The sequence below is a fragment of the Poecilia reticulata genome, chromosome 10 (genome assembly GCF_904066995.2).
Source record: "Poecilia reticulata chromosome 10, P_reticulata-male-v2, whole genome shotgun sequence".
In the NCBI taxonomy this organism is placed as follows: domain Eukaryota; kingdom Metazoa; phylum Chordata; class Actinopteri; order Cyprinodontiformes; family Poeciliidae; genus Poecilia; species Poecilia reticulata.
Genome location: NC_088839.1, coordinates 10,626,629 through 10,647,556, shown reverse-complemented (window position 1 = coordinate 10,647,556; position 20,928 = coordinate 10,626,629). Strand labels below are relative to the sequence as shown.

The 20,928-nt window shown below is 40.9% G+C and overlaps 1 protein-coding gene across 6 annotated transcripts in view; it reads left to right on the top strand.

The window, feature by feature from the left end:
* Window positions 1-20,928, top strand: part of gria1a (glutamate receptor, ionotropic, AMPA 1a) — an 85,877-nt gene that overhangs the window by 51,071 nt on the left and 13,878 nt on the right. For 5 of the 6 annotated variants that reach the window (XM_081612045.1, XM_081612046.1, XM_081612044.1 and 2 more), the window contains 3 exons: window positions 13,332-13,530; window positions 14,048-14,295; window positions 20,211-20,325. In XM_081612045.1, the coding sequence (XP_081468171.1) occupies window positions 13,332-13,530; window positions 14,048-14,295; window positions 20,211-20,325 (562 nt within the window). The remainder of the gene's footprint in view (window positions 1-13,331; window positions 13,531-14,047; window positions 14,296-20,210; window positions 20,326-20,928) is intronic. The other variant, XM_081612049.1, reaches the window with a different exon arrangement.

Here is a 20,928-nt window from a genome sequence, read left to right as displayed (position 1 = left end):
ACTCACTCTGTCTGCCTGTCTGTGTTTATGTCTGTACTCAGAATCTATAAAAAAATTTTTTTGAAAAAGCCTCTTTTTTTTTCAAATTTTCTTTGTCTGCTGCCTCGTCCCAACTGCTTTTATCAGTATGAGCTGCCTCGGCATCAAGCCGTACACACAGCTCGGCACGCAAGCGTCTAAATGCAAAGACCCCTTTGTTTACCCATTGATGTATTGCACTGATGTGTACAGTTTCTCGCTAAGTGTGTATTAGCCACACGGTTCCCCATGCTATTTGTGAGACCTTGTTTATTGTGCTCTTTCTAAATGTCAGCCCCGTCAGTCAAACCCTCCCAAAAGCCACACTCTGTGCTTATGGGTTCTCCTTGTGTTTATCTCTGCAAACAGGTGGACTCTGAGACAGCCCCCCCCCCTCCATCTTCACAAAACACACACACACACATGCTCAAACACCACTCCATCCATCCAATCATCTGCACATTTCCAGCTGCTTCCATCACCTCTTCTCAGTCCACCTCTTTCCTGCTCTCCATCCGCTGCTCTCTGCACTTTTTTCAGTGGTTGCATTTGGTTTGAAATTTATCATGAGCGGCAGCTCTCTCTGGACGTTGATGCCAACAACTGCAGAGTTATCTCTAGATTTTTTTGATTACATTTTTGGTGCCATTTAGATCTTTTTTTTTCAGTAGTCTGTTTTGGGAATGGATTTGCTATCATTGGAAACTCAGACAATCTACAGAAAATTTATTTTCCTTTGTGTGTGCGTGCGCACGTATGCGCGCGCGTGTGTGTGTGTGTGTATGTGTGTGTGTGTGTTTTTTTTTTTTTCCTATTTTCCAAACCTGTTCTCAGGTCTATTTGCCTTTGGGGACATTTCAATAAATAACAGTATAATTGAAAAGTAGTTTTTTTTTTTTTCAGCATTTCAATAAAAAAAAAGGCAATATAATTGACACTCATTACACACAAAGGTATTTGTTTCAAGTGTTTCTACATATTTTGATTATTATTGCCAACAGGCAAAGGTAGCCCCAATTCAGTTTCATAGAAATATAAAACGTCACATAAGTCCAATAAATTAAAGAATAATGTTGAAATGTGATGTCATAGTTTTAAAGGATTTGGCCACCCATAGCTCTTGCTTGCTTTTACTTCTGTTCATTTTTTTAAATTATAGAATTGTTGCCGAATTAATGAGAAATAATCAAATGAAGCAAACCAAAGTGTTGTGTGAAAGAGGAATTTAGATAATAAAAAGCATCAAACCTTGCACGTTGACGACGTTGCCCTTGGTTTGAGCCCTTCTTTCACTTCCTTACCTGCCCTGAAGAAGCAGGTGTTTCCTGTTTCCAATGCCTCCCTTGAATTAGTTTGGAGATGTTTTATGTGTCACATTTCTGTGTGTACATATAGGTTTTCCCTTCCCGTGGAGTCGGCTGTGCCTCTCCTACACGGTTGTACACTGAAATAAATCGGCTCTGTCAGTCACTCAGTCCCTGCCATGGCAACCGTTACTCAGCCTGGCCGTTTAAAATCCTCCGGTAATGGATTGTGCATGTGGCGCATTATCGTAAACCGGCGAGGGTCTGTGTTTCTCAGTACTGCAGAGTTTTCTGTCGTACTGTTCTGCATTTTGTGCCTGTGTAAGAAGGAGTCTGCACCTGGTGGCTAGATATATGTGGATGCGTTTACTTTTTCAGGGAAACGACGTGTAGCATAGAAACAGGTCGAGCCACTTTTTGCCTTAAGAACCGTCTTGGTTAAAACGAACAACACAGAAACATTCCTCAGAGTTTCTGGTCCATTACATCGTTGCCGCATTTTTCTCAGCTACACCACAAAGGTGCTCTGTTGGACTGGGATCTGTTAAATTCTCATGCTCAACACATTATGAGGTGATTTACGCAGGTTGTTATTAATGTTATTGGTGCAGCATTTGAGTAGCACTTGGGATCAATTCTGTTGCATTACAGCATTTTTTGGGATAGATGTAGTGACTCGGTCACAAGGCTTGTGCCACAAATTTATTTGACCTGTCGAGAAGAAAAAAAGAAGTAACCAGAGCGACTTTAACCTGAAACAGTGCTCAGTTTTTATGCAGATTAATCAGAATAGTGATAACTAATTGTATTATGCCAGTAGTTTTATGAGAGATTTTCTATTAGTACTAATAAGTTTATAAAACTTTAAGAAGATTGGACAAACGATGGCCTGAACTGTTGAAGCATTTATTCTCTTATTTCTTGCTCAAATGTTTGAATTTCAGTTCATTTTGTTTGTATTTAACCCTTTCATGCTTGAATTATGATCCTTTGTGTCAGGATTTTTTTCCATTTTTTTATTTTCTTTTCTTAAGGCATTAAAAACCGGTAGAAAAGAAAAATTTTGTAAACAATTTTCTATTGTATTTTATTTTTTTAGGTGATCGATTGTAATTTTCTCCAAATACAAAGTGGTTATTTGAAAAATACATCAGTAGTATTGTTCTTCAGGGATTATCTGATGTCACAATTTTTTTTTTACGTGCAAGAGTAGAATGAGGGACCAGGTCGGTCGGTGCTTTTTTGTCTGTCGGCCATATTGGATTTAACAAAAATAATTTCTTGCATTTGCAGCTGATGGCCAGTAGTTGATGGTGTATTTTCTGACCCATTAGTGTCCACTTCAGTGATCTGTGTGCATTTTCTAACATAAAAATCCACAAAAAGCACAAGAAAATGGCTTTTCGACAGCTGCCCACTGTAGTGACCACTATGCACGAAAGGGTTAAAAGGCTTGTGAAAAACTTGATTACTTAGCACTATTTTATACTTAATTTTACTCTTTATTTTCTTACGTAAACTATTTTCATTTTGGTTTTGACTTTTATTTAAATTCTACAGAGAACGCTGCCTTTGGTTGAAGAAATCCTCTCGAGTCTTTAACGCTGCATCATCGCTTTGGGCGTTGAAGCTGCAGCATCGTAGTATAAACAGACGGGGGCAGCTGCTTGGCCGCTAATCAAACTTTCATGAATGAATCTCATGAATTCTTGCCATCGAGGAAATTATCGATCCTGCCCAGGGATCTGTGTGAGGTATTACGCCGCGCTGATGTTTCTATCGCTGTTTAAGCCAATAAGAAGCCAGACAGGATTACATGCTTCTGAGTTGCATAATTGCAGAGCTGGTGAGCTGCCCTATAGCAGTTAGGGGAATTTGTGTGGAAGAGATGATTTATTCATAAAGAGATGATTTGGTTTACTCCACGGAGGAACTTATGTTTTATTTATCTGGAGATCGCATGAAGGCAACTTTTGATCACACATGCACGCACCATCAGCAGCAGCGAGGCGCGCGCTGAGGATCTCAGTGGGCATTCGCGCTTTGTACACAGAGACACAGATATGCTTCCTCCAGAGGGGCGATTTTCTGTCTGTTCGGCTGCACAGAGACGACTTTCTCTGGGACTTTTAGGGTTTCAGACATGATGGTAGATGAGTATGCCTGTTGCAAGCTGCTGCCAGTCGCTTGTGTATCATGGCTGAAAGAGCCAAGATACACGTGTCATTTTTTTTTTGTCATTGCAAAAGAAAAAAAAATGTTGAAGTTGGTTCCTCCGGCAGCAGCACTCTTTTCAAACACACACAAGTTAGCATGAGTGTCAAGAAAATGCAGCCAACTGCATGAGGATAATTACTATTTATCAGCTAAAATCACTTTGAAAGGCTTTCAGGATTAACTGATGAGGTGTGAATCAATCCCTGATGATCAATGGTATTTCAGTTACCATCGACAACTTTTACTGTGATTCTACCTTTACTTAGTATTCGTTTTATGTCAGGTTTACGACGTCTATAAAACAAATAAAATGAGAACTTTAAAAGTAAAAAAAAAAAAAAAAATACGTAATTTCCATGAGTAAAAAAATTTGCTAAAGTTCTAAGCGGTCTTTATAGTCAAGAAACGTCAAAAATATTACATTATGCCCTTTTTATATGAGGATCTTTATCAGTCTGCTTCCTGAAATGATCTGTTGAGAGATATGTTCATATTACAGTAATACTGAAGTTCTTAAGCATTCAATAGAAAACTTGTTATTATCCATTTCATTACATTTATCCGGGTCAGCAGAGCTAGGGAGATCCAGACTTCTCTCTCTGCAGGCGTTCCCAACCCAGCCGAGAGACGCGGTCCCTCCAGTGTGTCCCGGGTCTTCCTTCAGGTTTCCTCGTCACGTGGAAAAGGAGTCCATAAAGAAAGCCACAGGAGAAAGGCGGCACAGGCCACAGGCCGTGACAAAACGTAAACTAAAAGCACTGTGATGGTTTCAAAGCTTTGGACATTGTTTTCGGGGATCCAAGTGAGAGGTTCTTGAAAGAGAAACAATCGAGGTGGAGTCTGTGGTCATTCAGTGTGACAGATGCCCTGATTGTCGATGTAGAGCTGCCACAACCAAGGGCAATCTACAACGTAGCAATGTTTATAAAATTGCTGCTGCAATCAACTTGTGAGTCTTGTCTTCTTTTACACAACCAAGGGCACTTCTGCTGGTCTTTGCTTCCCTCCTCCTGCTGCTGCTCTCCCTGTTTTCACTCTCAGACTCTAACAATAAGTAAAACATCCACATTTGTCTATTTATCGATGAACTGATAGAGCGTGTCAGCTGGACGTATCCGACACCATTGTGGATACGGCAACGGGTCTTCCTGTCTGTCTTTTGTTGCATATTATGACAGGAGTCGCCGCGTCTCACTCGCACAGCGTCACACGTTCAAGTCCCGTACGATTATTTTTTTGTTGAAACTGCTAAGTGTGTGCAGCTGCCTTAGACGTCATTGCAAATCATTTCACGTCGTTACATAAGGAATACAGTGGATCAACCTGGAATAATATGACTTGCTAAAAAAAAAAACATCGCAGTTCTTGGCTTCTCACTCAGACCTCTGTCTTGTGGCTTGTGAGACATTTTGAAAGTTTTCTGTCTATAACAGCCCTGCTCTTCTCCTGCTGTAGGCGTGGATGCTCTTACAGAGAGGAGAGCAGAACGAGGGAGAAGAGAACGAGTCAGATGACTAAATTCTCTCTCAGCTCAGCTGTACTGTTTGGAGTGCAAAGTGGGCTGCCATGGCAACCATAAAAAGAGAAAGATTGCCCTCCCTCCCTCTTTCTCTCTGTCTCTCTCTCTTATTTTTTTCTTTTTAAACCAATCCACCGACACATCAAGTGTCTCAAACGGTGTCATTTTGCTGACAGATTCGCCGTTTGTGCTTTAAGTGTGCCGATGGTATTGATATTTGGTGATGTATTTGTTGTGATGTGTTTGTGTTTGCGCTCCTGTTTTTCTCGCCGGAGTGACTAAGAGGCTTTGCGTATGTGTGTGGGCGCACAGCTCTCACAACTTGCCAGCCCCGACTTATCTCAGGTTGCATGTGGCTTGTGCAGCTTCCATGATATCATTCTGCTAACACGTTTACTGCTTCAAGTGCAAGGCATGCAGCTCCGGACTGCACCGGCAAAGTCTTCAAAAGTGAAATTATTTTCTACAGACCGCTCACATCAGCCATATGTCGCAGAGCAGCCACTTCACTTAGTTGTTTTTTTAATGATGGAAACAAGGCTTGTTTTTTTTTTTTTTTCTCTCTTAGCGTTCTGTAATTACTTGTTTGTGGCGTGTTTGTTATGGCGGAGGGGGTAACATTGTTGTAATATTCCCGTTTCAACTTAATGCCACGGTAACGGTGACCTTTAGGGGAAGCGATATGCTTTATTAAAACGCTTTTGCTCCGTATTTAAAGCCTCCGCGTCGGCTTTGTAAGTGGGAACCCTCCGAAACAATAGAATCAGCAGAACTCGGGGGTGACGGGGGTGGGGGGGGAGTTGTGAGATTGACAAAACGAAAGTGTCGGGAAACCGGCAACTCTTGGCTAGAGCGTGTTTTTTTTTTTTTTTTATCCCTGGAGTCTCATTTAGCTATGTAGATGGAAGAGAGAGAGAGAAAAAAGAGAGAGGGTGAAGTGGTGGAAAGTTGAGAGCACAGTGAAAGCATCAGACCTTGTGAAAAATGCGCATGTTTTCTGTGCCTCGATGGGGCTCTAAAAGCATCGTTTGCCTCACGCCAATTCAGTCTGGAGAGTCTGCTGAAGCTTTGCATCAACATGCGGCCTCAGTAGAGGATGAAGATCACGCCTATGTCTGAGATTACAGGGACTAGTGGAGCAGAATTATGTAAAAAAAAAAAAATGTGACAATTTAATAAACGCTTCATTCCAGTTAACTGTTCTGGGACACCCATATGCATATGCATGTTTTTAAGGGCCATAGGTTTTTACAGTGCTGGCTGCTAAGAGACACTGTAAAAAGTTTTATACCCACATAACACTGAAGAGCCCATGAATAGTAAAGGAAAGGTTCGTTTAAATCAGCCCTGTGGTGTACATCAGTTTACTGAGGGCCATAAAAGTGTGAATGCAAATAGTGTGGGGGGAAAAAAACACAATAATTTAAAGCTAGCTGATTCACAATGCTAAATAAAATGGCTGACAGATCCTGAGGCTTGTTTACTGTCCTGCCAAGCAGAAATGAAACAGGAGCCTGTGACTCTCTGTGCTACGTCACATTCAGGTGCAGCAATTAAAGTAGTTTTACTTCATTATCCATAAGTTCTTACTGTAAACCGTATCTCTTTAGGGACACGTAATATTATATTCCCGGATTTGAGCTAAATTCAAACGTATTTCTTTGTTTATTTGGCTGAGTTAACACACCGATTCATTTTACAGCCTTGTCCCAACATAATCTCGTTTCTTACACATATACCCAACAGTTTCTGTTTATAGTAAACTGCTTTAATAACTTATGAGAAAATGAACAAGCATAATTATTTAAAATCCTGTTTATAATTTGGATTAAAACTGGTAAAAGTCTGTCTCGTCGATGCTCGAATACAGATGCATATTTAAATGAGCCCACTAGGTTGTTCATTCCTTTGGGCTGGGTTACACATTTTGCCCTTACTGCTGAGTGTTTTTTTTATTCCTTATTCTGTTTTATATATTACACATTTCCGTCTTTGTGTGAATCTACTTGCTTTGATTGGCTGTCACTTTGGTGTTATTGCACAGAAGTTTCACCATTGTGGGACAAAAAAGGATATTTCTTTTCCATTTCTATCGTTTTTTTTTATTTATTTTTTTAAGATAATAATGCACCCTATTTCCATAGGTTGTGGCTCTGAACTAGATAAGTTATTTTAAGTTGCTCAAATTCTTAGTTTCAGCAGGAACAAACTTAAAACATAAAGCATTGTAAAAAAAAAAAAAAACACTCACAATGACTTCCCTTGGATCGGTGACCAAACACTCCTACTGTTCAGTTTATATAATACAAGTCGGCCAAGCAGAGGCCTCCCCCACACGCGCACTTCAAGGTGACCTGTGCTTTTCAGCTTGATTTGAATGAACAAAAAACAAAAAGCCCAAAAACCGAAAAGCACAAAATGGGAAAGAGAGAAAAATGACGAGCAGCAGAAACAAACCAGGCAATCGTTCCAGTCGTCTCATAGTAGATTAAAAAGTAGAGCCATATAAATTGCACTTATAAGTTAGTTATACGAATACATTTTTAAGGAGCTAATTGAGCCAACATTGTAATTGTTGTTTAGAGCGTGATTTTAAAACCTGACTGACGATATTTTGTCTTCTAGTGAGTTGAGAGCTTTAGCAGTATTTTATTGCAATCAAACAGAATGTGCCAACAATCACACCTAAAAGTTTGGAAACATTTTAAGAATAGAAACATTATTTCCACTACTAAAGTCTATTCTGTCTGTCTTCCACTCGATCTCTTTCTTGTACATTCCCTGCATTTCCAACTCCGACATATGAGATTGTGACACATGTATATGTTATGCTAATTGGGAGGGGAAAAAATCTATAAAAACTCCTTTTCCTTCTTTTTTTTTTTTTTTTTTGCCTTAGAATGATGCACCATAATTAGAGACCATTTTCTTTCTAGTTTAAACCTTTGCAATTCCTAATCCAATTGTAATGTGGCCATTACTGGCTCATTTTTTACTCTCGCAAGTCATTAGTCATTGTTAATTACCATATCGAAAAGAAGAGGCCAGCCAGGGGGAGTTCTAATGAGAGTTTAGTGCCGCAGTAGATTCCCAGAGAATTGAGTGTGGAGAACATATAGCGGAGGATGAAGCTCTGATCTGAGATGATCTGCTACCTGTAGCTTTCAGTGACTGAACGCTGCCAAGTGACTGAAATAAAAGCTTCTTATGGAAGAGTTTAAGGCCCTACAACTGTGTGTGTGTGTGTGGGGGGGGGGTGCGTGTGGGGGTGTGTGTGCGTGTGTGTGTGTGTGTGTGTGCGCGTGTGTTTGCGTGTATGTGTGTGTGCGTGCGCGCGTGTGTGTGTGTGTGTGTGAATACCAAGTCTTTCCTTCGGATGTTATTGGACATGTTTCCAAATATAGCGCTCCCTGTTCCCCTCAGTTCAACGAGTGACAGATGACCCAACAGCAGTGTTGTATTTGATGTGAAGTGAAGAGATGAGATGAGGCTAAATAGACACAGTTGTGACATTTTTGAGGAATCCAGAAGTTTGAGTATATATATATATATATATATATATATATATATATATATATATATATATATATATATATATATATATATATATATATATGTGTGTGTGTGTATGCAGAAATATCTAATTAATGCAGTCAGACTAGATTTAAAGTCATTTGTCGATGGTGATGGATTTGGCGTAAGTTAGATCAACAGTTTTATTTGCAATAACTTTTAAAAGCAATCAGTCAAATAAGTCAATTGATTTCATTGGTGATAACTTTTAGAAAGTAGTAATTTCACCAGTTAGTAATATGTTTTGATCTATCAAAAGAAATGGTTGGACTCAGAAACTATATATAAAATAAGCAACATTTTTTATTCAAAGCCCCTTGATTGAATAGACACATGAGTTCAACAACAAAGATATATATTTTTAATGATTTTTAATCTGTTATTTAGGTTATTTAATCGTCACATTGTTGCAGAGCGCCTGTTCTGCCCATTCAGCTTACGAGTGTTTCAGGAATCCCTGATCATTCACGCAGCTTTTTAGAAATGTGAACTGTGGACGCCGACATTTGCGTTGGCTCACGTCTGTGTTTGCAACTGAGATGGTATTTTAGGTTTGAATAGCTCCGGTAATAGACCAGCTTCTCGTTACACAATGGGCACACAATAGTCTTTTACAGGGTCCATTCAGATCGTTTTTTCAAATGTATTTATTTTTTTTTGAAGGAAAAAAATAACCAGTGGGCCAAGAGAAGCCTCTTCTGTTAGCCCACCAGGAACCGTTTGCATCGCCGTCGTTTGTTTTTGTCAGATTTACAGGTCTACCAGAAACATGTAGAGAAAATAGTGAGATTAACTGCACTAAATAATTTATGCTTTAAAACATATGCATTTAATTAATTGAAATCAATCAAAAGAAATCCCCCTCAAGTCCTGTGAAGTTAAACTGCGACAAAATTAGTTAATATTAGTAGAAAACAAGCAGGACGCTCTTTCTTTCTGGGAGGAAATTAGCTGTTAAACATTGATCTTATTTATGTTAATTGGAGCCAAGTATTTTATTCCAAAGAAGTTAGTTTTCCCCATTACACATGACGACGTATGCAAAGTGCGCAGACGTATTTCCTGCTCTCCGTTTGTTGAGTTAGTCATCTTCCTCCTCGTACTTACAGTCTTATTGCAGGGTAATAAGTCGGAGTCAGTTATTGACTTCACATTGCCTCAACAAAAATACGAAATCACAAAGTCAGCTTACTTGATTTTCTGCATAAAGACAGCCTGCTGCAAATCAATGTACGAGGAAATGCAGGGAAGGCTCATGGGAAACTAGTTCAGAAGGAAACAAACTGAGACAAACAGGTCCATGTTTGCCAGGCGCTCTGCTCAGCTAGTGAGGAAGATTACAGGAGATCCACACACACACGCCACACACACGCACACACACACACACAGCTTTTTTTTTTCCTCAACCCAGTTGCACAGTAAATGGCCTCATTGTTATCTTACACAGATAAACTCACACTCACCAGCACACTGCAAGAGGAGGGGAGCGTCGGTGCACGCGTGTCTGTGTGGGCACCCACGCTGCGCTAAGTGTCAGTGCCAAGGCTTAGGCTATTGTTGTCTTGGACCAAAACAAACTCCTGTCAGCCCCCGAGCGCAGGGGGAGACGTGAAGACGGGTTGGGGAGACGAAAAGGGGGGGCAGTGGAGATTCACGTTGAACGGAGGATGAAAGTCGGAGGGAAAAAAAAAAAAAGCAAGAGAGAGAAGACGAAAGCGAGAAAAGGAAAACAGGACGACTGAAGGGGAAGGATTAGACAGCTGTTTACTGCCATCTCTGGAGTGGAGCAGCAGTCAAAGCACAGGAATTTGTTAGCTTTTTCTGCTGCAATCCAGTTTATTTTTCCATCTCTGCCGTTTCTCTCCTTGCCTGTCTTTGCCCCCTTCTGACTTGCAACGCTGCTTTGGCATGCACAAAAAAAGGATATCGGTTTTTGTTTCCCCCCCAGTCGCACGTTTGATTAGCTATCGCACATTTTCTCCTTAGTCAAATCAACCAGACGGCTACCAAGAGAGTAGCAAGCAGTTAACACGCTAATGTAGAGCTAATAGGTTTTGTAATAGCTCATTTTCAATGTGCAGAACAATTACTGTGATACCACTTCATGCTTTAAATTATAACAACTTCAAGAGAAGGCGTGCCGCTTCTCTTTAGTATCTTCTGATTAAAAAAAATACAACATATAATCAGACCGCTTTTTTTTATTTATATATATATATATATATATATATATATATATATATAGATATAATAGACAGTAAAAATAATGCTCTCTTCTTCGTTGGGGACCTTAAATAAAATGCGGGGGGGGTTTTTTAGGAAGTTGTTCTTACACAGTATGTTATTTCTTTACCTACATAAGAGCATTTTGAAACCGATTATTTCAAAATCAAAAAAATTTTTGTGAATATATCTGTCTAGGAACTTAGACTTGATGAATAGAATTTTGAAAATTTCAAAAAATTTTACCTGATGGACAAAGAAATGCACAAATGTTTGCAGAAGATTCTGCTACAGTGTCAACTACTTAACGTCTTCTGGCTGCTTCCTTTATTTGTTGTTGTTTCAGGACTCAATACGTTGGCTTGATTAGAAGTTTGCCTCGTCCCTTTAACATATTCATTCATGCCTATTATTATGTGCTTTGTTATGACTGGTTAATGCTAATTTGGTCACCACATACCGTTTAAATAAAATTAGCATTATGTGACAATTAAACATCTAGAATGAAACTAATTGATGGCATCCATCTTCCCAAAACTGATGGAAAGACTGGGATTCACACTTTAGCAGACGTTCTTCTAATTACATTTGTCTCAACTTTGTTTCAATTTCCCTTTCTCTCTAGTTTTGTTTTTTTCTCTCCTCTCTTTACTTTTTGTCCTGCTTCCTTACCGGCTGGTTCTCATTTCTCCATTTCCGTCTGCATTCTTTCCTCCTCAGCTGCATTTACTCACCTGTGATTGGCTCCTCTAGTCCCTTTGTCACTTCCACATCTCCCATTACTGCAAAAATACAAATTCACCAAGTATTTTTGGTGCAAATATCTAAGTACACTAGAAAAGAGACAAAAGTAATTCGTAGGTACCTTTTCAGCAAGATATAGGAGCTTGTTTCAAGTCAATAATTCCTTAATATTGATGGGAAAGTACTTGTTCCATTAGCAGATTATTTCACTTATAGATATAGCTGTGTATTTCCAACCCCTGTGCCAGAAGCACAGGGGTCATATAGTTCCTACACCTTAGCTTAATTACTCAGGACAACCTCTTTTTGAATTTCATCATCCTCCCACTCAATTTAGTGTTTTCATCTGCACAGCATGCCTAAACCTTCACCGTGTTTAACTGCAAGAAGGATCTTATTTTCGTTCTCAAAAGTAGAATTATTTCTCAAAATTGTTCTTTGATTTTAAATCTATATTTTTGTTTGTTTGTTTTTCTTTTGCTGCTTAGCTCAATGTTCTGCACATGAAAGCACCACCTTAATAGTTTTTATTTTTCTTAAACCTGGGAATTTATTTTTAATAATCTTGGTGCACAAGCGGATTTATTTAAATTTATCCCTTAAGGTATTTTAATTTGGGTCCTTGAAATGCTGGGTAAAAACACTTGATTCGTTTCCCCCCTTAGGCAACAGCTGAATATTTACATATTAGCCGTGTTGCCTATTTTAAAATTTTTTCACAAGACCAGGATGTTGCACGTACCAGCGACAGAGTGCATTCTTTTATTTCGTTAGTTTTTTTGACACCCGAAAATAAACCACCATTTTTGGTTGACGCATAGTAAAATAGTACCCAGAGACAAAAAAAAATCAGGTGGATTGTACATAGTCTCACACACACACACACACACACGCACACACCCCCACACACACACACACACACACACACACACACAGCCCTGCTTCATGACTTTCAAAGGCTCTGGATCCACTCAGCGATGCCTCTGCGCTCTTTCTCTGCTGCCGCTCTTTCATTATCTTGCCGTCATCTCAAAAGCATCTTAAATGATTATATTTTAGCTGCTCCCTTTTTGTCTCGCCGTGCTTAATCTCACCTTCATGTTCACACTCCATTTGTTTTTAAGGCACAAAGGTGGACAGTAAGAGGCCCTTTTTGTTTCAGATTCATGTCATTTTCGTTGCATAAGCGCCGCTGCTCTCTGCCCCGGTGCTTGCATGCGCTCAGCTGTCGTCACTGTAGCTGGCTTTTTTTTTTATTATTATTATTATTTCCCTCGAAGTAAACAGACAGAAAGACAGGGATTTACCTCGTCTTTATTTTATTTATTTACTTCAAAAGTGTAATTGGAGAAGCGGTAAAGTGTTCTCCTTTGCTTATTAATCCCAAACAATTAATGCGCGCGGCTCCATTAAACATATTGGCAACTTTCTTAAAGTGAGATTAATTTGGCAGGCAGGAGGCTGAGTGGGCCTTTGTGGGGCTGGTTATCTTTCCTCAGCAGATTGGGCTAAGCTCTCCACAGGCCCGGTGGGATGAAGAGCGTTTGAGTGCGGAGACGGTGTGAAGCAATGTAGGTCATTTGGATGGCGTGAACATCACAAGGGTTTAAGATCGCGCCTCACGATTACCTGTTAAGCACTAATGTTATTCGTCACTCAAGCGCACTCGCGCATTCTGCTGCACCTGCAGCGACTGATCCTGACCAACGACGCCGTGGATTCTCTATTTTCAGCTCTCTGTCTGGTCGCATTGTCGGCGGCGTCTGGTGGTTCTTCACCCTGATCATCATCTCGTCCTATACGGCCAACCTGGCCGCCTTCCTGACCGTGGAGAGGATGGTGTCTCCTATAGAGAGCGCCGAGGACCTGGCCAAGCAGACGGAGATCGCCTACGGGACGTTGGATGCCGGTTCGACGAAAGAGTTCTTCAGGGTGAGAAACGTCAAGCTTTCGTACGGTGTTTGCTAAAGTATTGGTTTCTCTCACAACGACAAGCTGCAGTTTGTTTTGTGGAGTTTTTAATCTGATGGACCAACGTCAGTAGTTTGTAGTAGTTTGTGATCTTGCTAATGCAAAAGTACGACTGTCTTCATCTTCTAAGCAGTTCTAACCACTTTCCCTGGCCTCGGGGATGAACAGCGTCCTCATAGCAACATACTGCAACTAACATGTTTAATTAGGGATAGTTCAATCTGGGTGTGTTATTGTGTTATTTCTGACGCAGCATTTTTGCTTATAAGCCAAAATGTTCAGTTGCCGTCTCATGTTTCACGTTTAGTTTGTCCCCTTCACGCATTGTGGCAAACTGCAAATGTTCAGTTTTTTCTTTCTGAAACTGCCTTTCTTCCTGCTACTCTTCTTTTAAAACCAGAAAAGAAACTTGAAAATATTCAACTGACGCCGTCTCAAATTTTTGCTCTCTGCTCTCGTTTAAACTTTTGCCCCTCAGAGGTCAAAGATCGCTGTGTTTGAGAAGATGTGGTCCTACATGAAGTCGGCGGACCCGTCAGTGTTTGTCAAAACGACGGACGAGGGAGTGATGCGGGTCAGGAAATCCAAAGGCAAGTACGCCTACCTGCTGGAGTCCACGATGAACGAGTACATAGAGCAGAGGAAGCCATGTGACACGATGAAGGTGGGAGGAAACCTGGACTCAAAAGGTTATGGGATTGCCACGCCCAAGCGCTCCCCTCTAAGGTAAAACCCTGCCGTTGCAATATGGTCAGAAGAAAAAGCCTTAACGTTCGTTTATTGCTGTGTTTGTGCATGAACGTCACATTTCATCTGTCGATTCCTTCATGTGGCAGACATTTTACATCTGTTTGTGCATGAAACTAAACTTGTTTCATCCATTTTGACTTATTTAAACAGTACTGGGAGAAGGTCTAGACTTATATTAACTCTAAGGAATTAGAATAGAGTCATTTTATAGCGGTGTTGAAAATATCTCCTCATGAGAAGAAACAGCGATTTTTATTGGCCTCATCAAAACAAGCCGAGATGAAAATGTATCTACCTTATAGCAAAAGTTAAGAATCCTCATTTTGCCATAAGTTACCTAAATCTTTCACAAATCAAAACATTTGTTTGAAAGAATCTTCAATCAGTGTGGAAGATTGCAGGATGGCCTAGTATTGTAGCCTCGTATTTGTCTAACTCTAAAGTCCTTATCCACGCACCACACATTGTCTACAGGCACATCTCAAAAAATTCAAATATCCTGCAGAAGTTTAAGATTTTTGTAACTCGTTTTACAAAGAGTGATAGAATCACGACAGAATGAAATATTTCACACTGTTTTCGTCACTACAGATGACGAAAACCCTAAAAATTTTATGTCTCAGAAAAAAATAGACTTTTGGAAACTCACTTTTGGAAACCCTAATCAGCTAATGGACTCAAAACACTTGCAAAGGTTTCCCAGGCCTCTTCTTGGTCTCTCAGTCTGGGTCAGAAGGCGACATGATCATGGGGAAGGCTGCTGACTCGACAGATGTCCAGAAGGCGGTCGTTGACACCCTCCAGAAGGAGGGCACGCCACGAAAGGTCGTAGCTAAAGATGCTGGATGTTCACAGAGTGCTGTGTCCCAGCATACTCAGTGGCAGGAGAAAGAGTGACAGGAAAAGGTGCACAGGCAGCTTTGAGAGAACTGGCAAGTAAATTCCTTTCAAAATTTTGGACGAACTTCATAAGGAGCGGAATGAGGCTGGAGTCGGCATATCAAGAGCCACTGTGCACAGACAAATTTGACATGGGGGCTTCAAATGCCACATTCATGATGTCAATCCACTTCTGAATCAGAAACCTTTTCCAATGCAAGTAAAAGTTTCATTTCATTTTACATGAATGTGAATTATGTTGGCAGCAACAGCATAGAGCGTTGTCTGAAACGTGAGAAATCTCAAGGTGTTGGCATCATGAGATCTTGTATCATTTTTATTCCTACGTTCAAAATGAAACGTGAAGGGCAGACTCTGTCGCAGCAAGCAATAAATTAAATATTTGCATGATGAATTAAAGGGAGCGGGATAATTAAAAAACATGTCGATAATTTCCAGTCGCGTTTGTTTCTGTCGTAGCTCTCTCTCTTTCTACCAAAGAGACTGGACGGCACCCCGGCACGTCGAGTTACTTCTCCCGTCGTCGTTCCTTCTCTCTCCCGTCGTCGTTCCTTCTCTCTCCCGTCGTCGTTCCTTCTCCCGTCGTCGTTCCTGTTCCTCCAGAATAATACGGGGAGCGACTAACGGAGAAGCGTCAGTTTTACGCCACTCCGGGTGAACCCAATGGCGACGGCGGCGTCAAAAGTTTACACTTTTTCAACTTCCCGAAGCCCGCGTGTGCACCTCTCTTCGTGCGGAAGCTTGAAATTTCCTGTGCATAAAGTTTGCCGGTCTCCACTCAAGTTCTATAGGTAATGAATGTAGAGGGAGCGACGCTGCCTTCTGCGTATCGAGCCCATGAGGAGGAGTGAAGTCGCCTCTACCAGGCTCATGGTCGCCTGACACAGAACCGTGAGCATGAAAGCCCAGTGAGGAGGAGCGAGCCGGAGAAACGCTGCTTTAAAAGCCGAACATGACAGCTGCAGTCTGGGAGCGCTCTGGATTCAGACCAAGCGACTGTGGTGAACCACGTGACCCACGAGAGCCGAGATGTCGCATTTATTACAGAAAGTGTCTCTTTGTTGTCAAACAGCAGCAGCTGAACACAGAAAGACCGCAAACATTTATCTGCACCTGAAACGTAGTCGTCCACTGCAGTTTCCCCTGTGTGGAAGAAAATCTTTACCACCTAATGCGCTGTCTCCGTCTAACGTGGTATTTAGTCGACAAACAAAATAGAAAAAGGCCCGTGCAAAATGATGCGCAGCAGGACAATTTAATAGCTGAACAAATGCTGCCCTTTCATCTCATTGAAAAGCCAGCATTTCGAAAAAAAAAGAGTTCAAACGTTTGACACCAGTGCAGAGCAAGTTTTTGCAGGCAGCATTCCCAACGATTGATATACTTTGAAGGGCAAGTTTGTTTACAGAGACGTCACAATCCATTTCTATTTGTTTATTTATTTTGGATGTTTAAAATGCCTTCCAGCTCCAGTGTTTAAATGCTCTTTAGAAATTTATTGATCTTTGAGAGGATGTACTTGCGTCACTGTGCCATTTTTATGCTACCGGTTAACAATGGCCTCAAATTACATTTTTATCATTTATCGCAATTATTTGTGACAATTAATTGCCCATCAAACTTTGTTATTGTGACAGAGAAGCTTGAAAACCTTTCCAAAAGTACTGTTCATCTGTTTTTTTGTTGGTTTTTTCTGTTGGCATGTGCACATTTATGATCAAATTAAGTCTTTCATTCTTGTGTTATATTGTTCACAACCATGAAATTATGTTTTCACATTTTTTTGTTTTGTAGTTTGTGTTTATCAAATGAAGATATTTGTAGAGTTAGCTCATACAGTTTACACCTTTTGTGTTTGTATGTTCTCGTAATAAAGTGAATCTATTTAAGCAAACTTGTGAAAACAAACAAAAGTGCAAAGTAGGACAAGAAGATGTCGATTCCTGTTTGACCCTCCGTTTGGTCAACTCCAAGGCTTTTTTTTTTTTTTTTTTTTTGACGAATTGATTCATGGACACTAAAGTCAACTAAAGCGTCACGATTCTGTGCAGCAGAACTTGTGAGAAAAAAAGCATTAAAAGTGAAGGAATCTACATCCCAACATGGCTACTTTCCCACTTGAGCTGGAGCTCACACCTTGAATGTTCCACTTCTTCCCCATTCGATGTGACAAATGATGTAACGAATGATGATTCTTTCTGGGTTTGCTCCCGCCGTCGACAAGCGGCAGCTGTCATTTCACATCGCATTAACATTCTAACCGACTTCCCATTTATATCGCTTCTGCAACCACAGAGAGAGAGAGAGAAAGTGCAAATGCTGGGTGGCATCTGAAGCTTTTAATCTGTCTCTAATAGGCCTCATTCATTTTAATGAAGGGAGCCATACTGGAAGATTTTATTCAATCACTGCCGGGGTTTCTTTGGGACCTCGGTTGACAGCCAGAGGTCAGAATGCAGACAGGAAATGGTTCTTGAGCCTTCCTCCTCCTTTTTTTTTCTTCTGTTTTTTTTATATTTATGCAAATCACATTTTATACATCAAGTAAAGTGTTGCATTAGTTTAAGCTATAAATGGTGGGTGGTGAAATGAAGCCGTTCCAGCTCCCACATCTGGCACTCAATAGCTGAAGATGTACCGGCGTACCTCCCGCTCTGTGGCCATTCCTAAGTGAGCGGTGTTTGTTGATGTCGGGTTTCTGTCGCCGTCATTCACAGACGTCTCGCGCCGAGATTTGATAACGGCTAATAAATTTGCATCGCTAATAAATGAAATTGAAATGCGCCCGTCTTGATTTAAGCTCCCAGCTCTCGTGCGCGATTAGGCGTAAGTGAATGACCAAGCGCTGCTCAGAGTCGAATTCAGTCACACCTGCAATGAGCCGTCGGCAAAACAAATGACGTTTGGACCGCTGCATGTCAAATGATCCCATCCTTATCTATGTTCAGAAACAGGAAAACAATTTAACTTATTCACATTTGAGTGATGTCGACTGCGCTGCAGTGCAGGTTTGATTGAAAAGTTTTCATTTTACAGGAATATCTTCAAATGACCCTTTTTTTTCCCTGATCAATCATTCTAATGCATTTCTTACATGTGCAACATCCACCCGTCCCCAGCAGAGTTTACCGCCCCGTCTCTCTGATGTTCTGTAGCCTTTCTGACATCTGCTCACCTCAGAGCAATAGACCAAACTAACCAATGACCCGCTGGGCCATCCGTGTTCACAGTCTTTGACTTCTTTCGTTTTTTTGGCCTGAGTTCGCTGGGCTGAGAATGAAGTCAGAAAGAGGTTTTACCAACCCCGAGGGAAAAAAAAGAAGAGAGAAACGTGTTCCCTACAGCTGTGTTGTGAACTCAAGGCCAGGGGATAAAGACTCCTCTGTTTCTGCTGCTGAGAAAGGCTGAATATTAAACCAAACCTCACCGCAGAGAAAAAGACGGTCTTGACTTCTGGACATAGATTCTGCCTCTTCCGCGTAACGGGGATGGAGAGAGTCTTTGTCCACGGCCAAACAGCTACAGGAAAGGCACTCATGCACTTAATCCAGAGAGGACAAGAGTGAGCTTTAAGGAGATGCCTTCAGTGAGTTCACCTGCACATGGAAGTGTTGTCCTTTTTATGCTTGTTAATGCTTTAAACGTATCTGCAGACTAAGACAAAGCCTTTGACTGTATGCAAAGACCCCCAGGCCGGGATTTGAACCCAGGACTTTCTTACTAAATTCTTCAGAAATCCTGAACTGTATATTAAATGTAAAAGTAATATTGGACAAATGTTCTTTGTTAATCCAACACTGATTTTCGCTGGCCGACTTCGTCAACAGAAGCTTAAGAACTACAACTACAAGAAATATCAAACCTTCATCAACACTTCGATGGGGGATTCGAGGTCGGTGTGACCATCTTTGTACGTCTTGTGAAAGAACAGAAACGGCAAGGGTGGTTGAAGCCAACCTGTTGCCGTTGTGCCTCTGACTTCCCAAGCGATTTAATCACAGCCCCGTTTCAGCCGACTTGTGCAATCGGTAAACCAGCGTTTTCGCTTGCGTGTGTGATTTGGCAATTACAGAGGACCTCGGCAACCAGCTGGCCTGTGAATTTAAATTAAAGGTAATTTTATGTAATCCCTTCTGTTATCGATGGACATAATTTCTTGCCAGTAACATCAATACACATATTGAACTGCCGCGAGACAGAAAGAGTCCCTAGACATCAGGTCTCTTGGTACCGGTGCCAATTGAAGACAGAATGCACAAAAACAGACACAAATATGATGAGTAACACACCCGTATCGATCCCACTCATCACCGATCTTTGGTTTCGCCAATGCCAGCTTGTTATTTAAAGCCCACATGAGTGACGGATGTTTCAAGCTTGATTTGAAATTTGCCGTAGGCAGCTGAGGGACGGTTCTGCCTTTGTGGGAATTTCTTTGTCAAAGAGGCAAAGTTGACAACACTTTGTTCGCTAACTCTGTCAACAAAAGAATCACTTTTCTTTCTTACTTCTTAACCAGGTTCTCAAACTCTGATCAAGGTTACTTCATCAAATTAAATAATCTGGCTACAGAAGCTGAATAGCTCACAATCCAATACAGACTTTGCTCAACTATATTGAGGCAGGTTATTGTTGCAACAACATCTTGTAGGAAGATGCTACAACATTAGTACACCTCCCATCAATATACTGTATTAGTTACCATATTAAAAATAATTAACATTATCACCCAAGGCATCTCAGTTTAGCACTCTGTCTCTCTCTCTCTCTCTGAGGCCCCTGCTTGGTAAAACCTGGTACATCTCAGCAGCATTTCATTGCATGTTTCTAACAAAACATGCACATTCAAAACCAGGGCTCATGGTCCGTATCAAGTTAGCTACATTCAGGAGAATCCCTTGCTTTCAAGTCAATGTTGTCATAATTACCACCACGCGACCAACCTCTTTATATCTGTCTCCTAATGGTTATCGTTTCATATCGTTTTCAAGAAACCCAGTAAACCTGGCAGTGTTAAAACTGAACGAGCAGGGCCTCTTGGACAAATTGAAAAACAAGTGGTGGTACGACAAAGGAGAGTGCGGCAGCGGGGGAGGGGACTCCAAGGTCAGAGCCGCTTTTCATGAACCCTGTGTGTGTAACGGGGTGGAGATGGTGGTAACCGGCAGCTCGACGCCACATCGCCTCTCTGGCAACACTTTTTTTTATCCGTAAGACTTAGGAAAGTGTAATTGCAAAGAGCCAAACTTTTGAGCTGTTTGACTGTAAATTTGAAATCCAGAGAGCTGGATATGTGAACCGTGAAACTTTAATAGTAATGGAAGCAGCTAAGGGAAGTGCAATCTGATATTTGATGCTGCAGATGCTTTTCAGGTTTAGTTGTTAAATCTTGCTTTTTTTTTTTTTTTTTACATATTCTGTTAGCAGAAAATTTATTTAAGATGACAGTGTTGCATGAGTGGGGGTAAGCAGAGTGCCGGTTACCCGAAGTGATATAGTAATACACATCTACTGCCTTACAGAGTGAGCCAGCCAAGCTAGATGGAGTATTAATGCATATCACTTTGACTCGAATGTTAATAATGATGTTTAATGCCATGTATTTCTGTGTTTGTGTGTGATGAGGTTTTTTTTTCTTTGTCGTCAAGCGAGCGAGACCAAGCATTGATTGTTGTGTGGATGTACTTGTTGCTCTGTGTTTCTGAATTA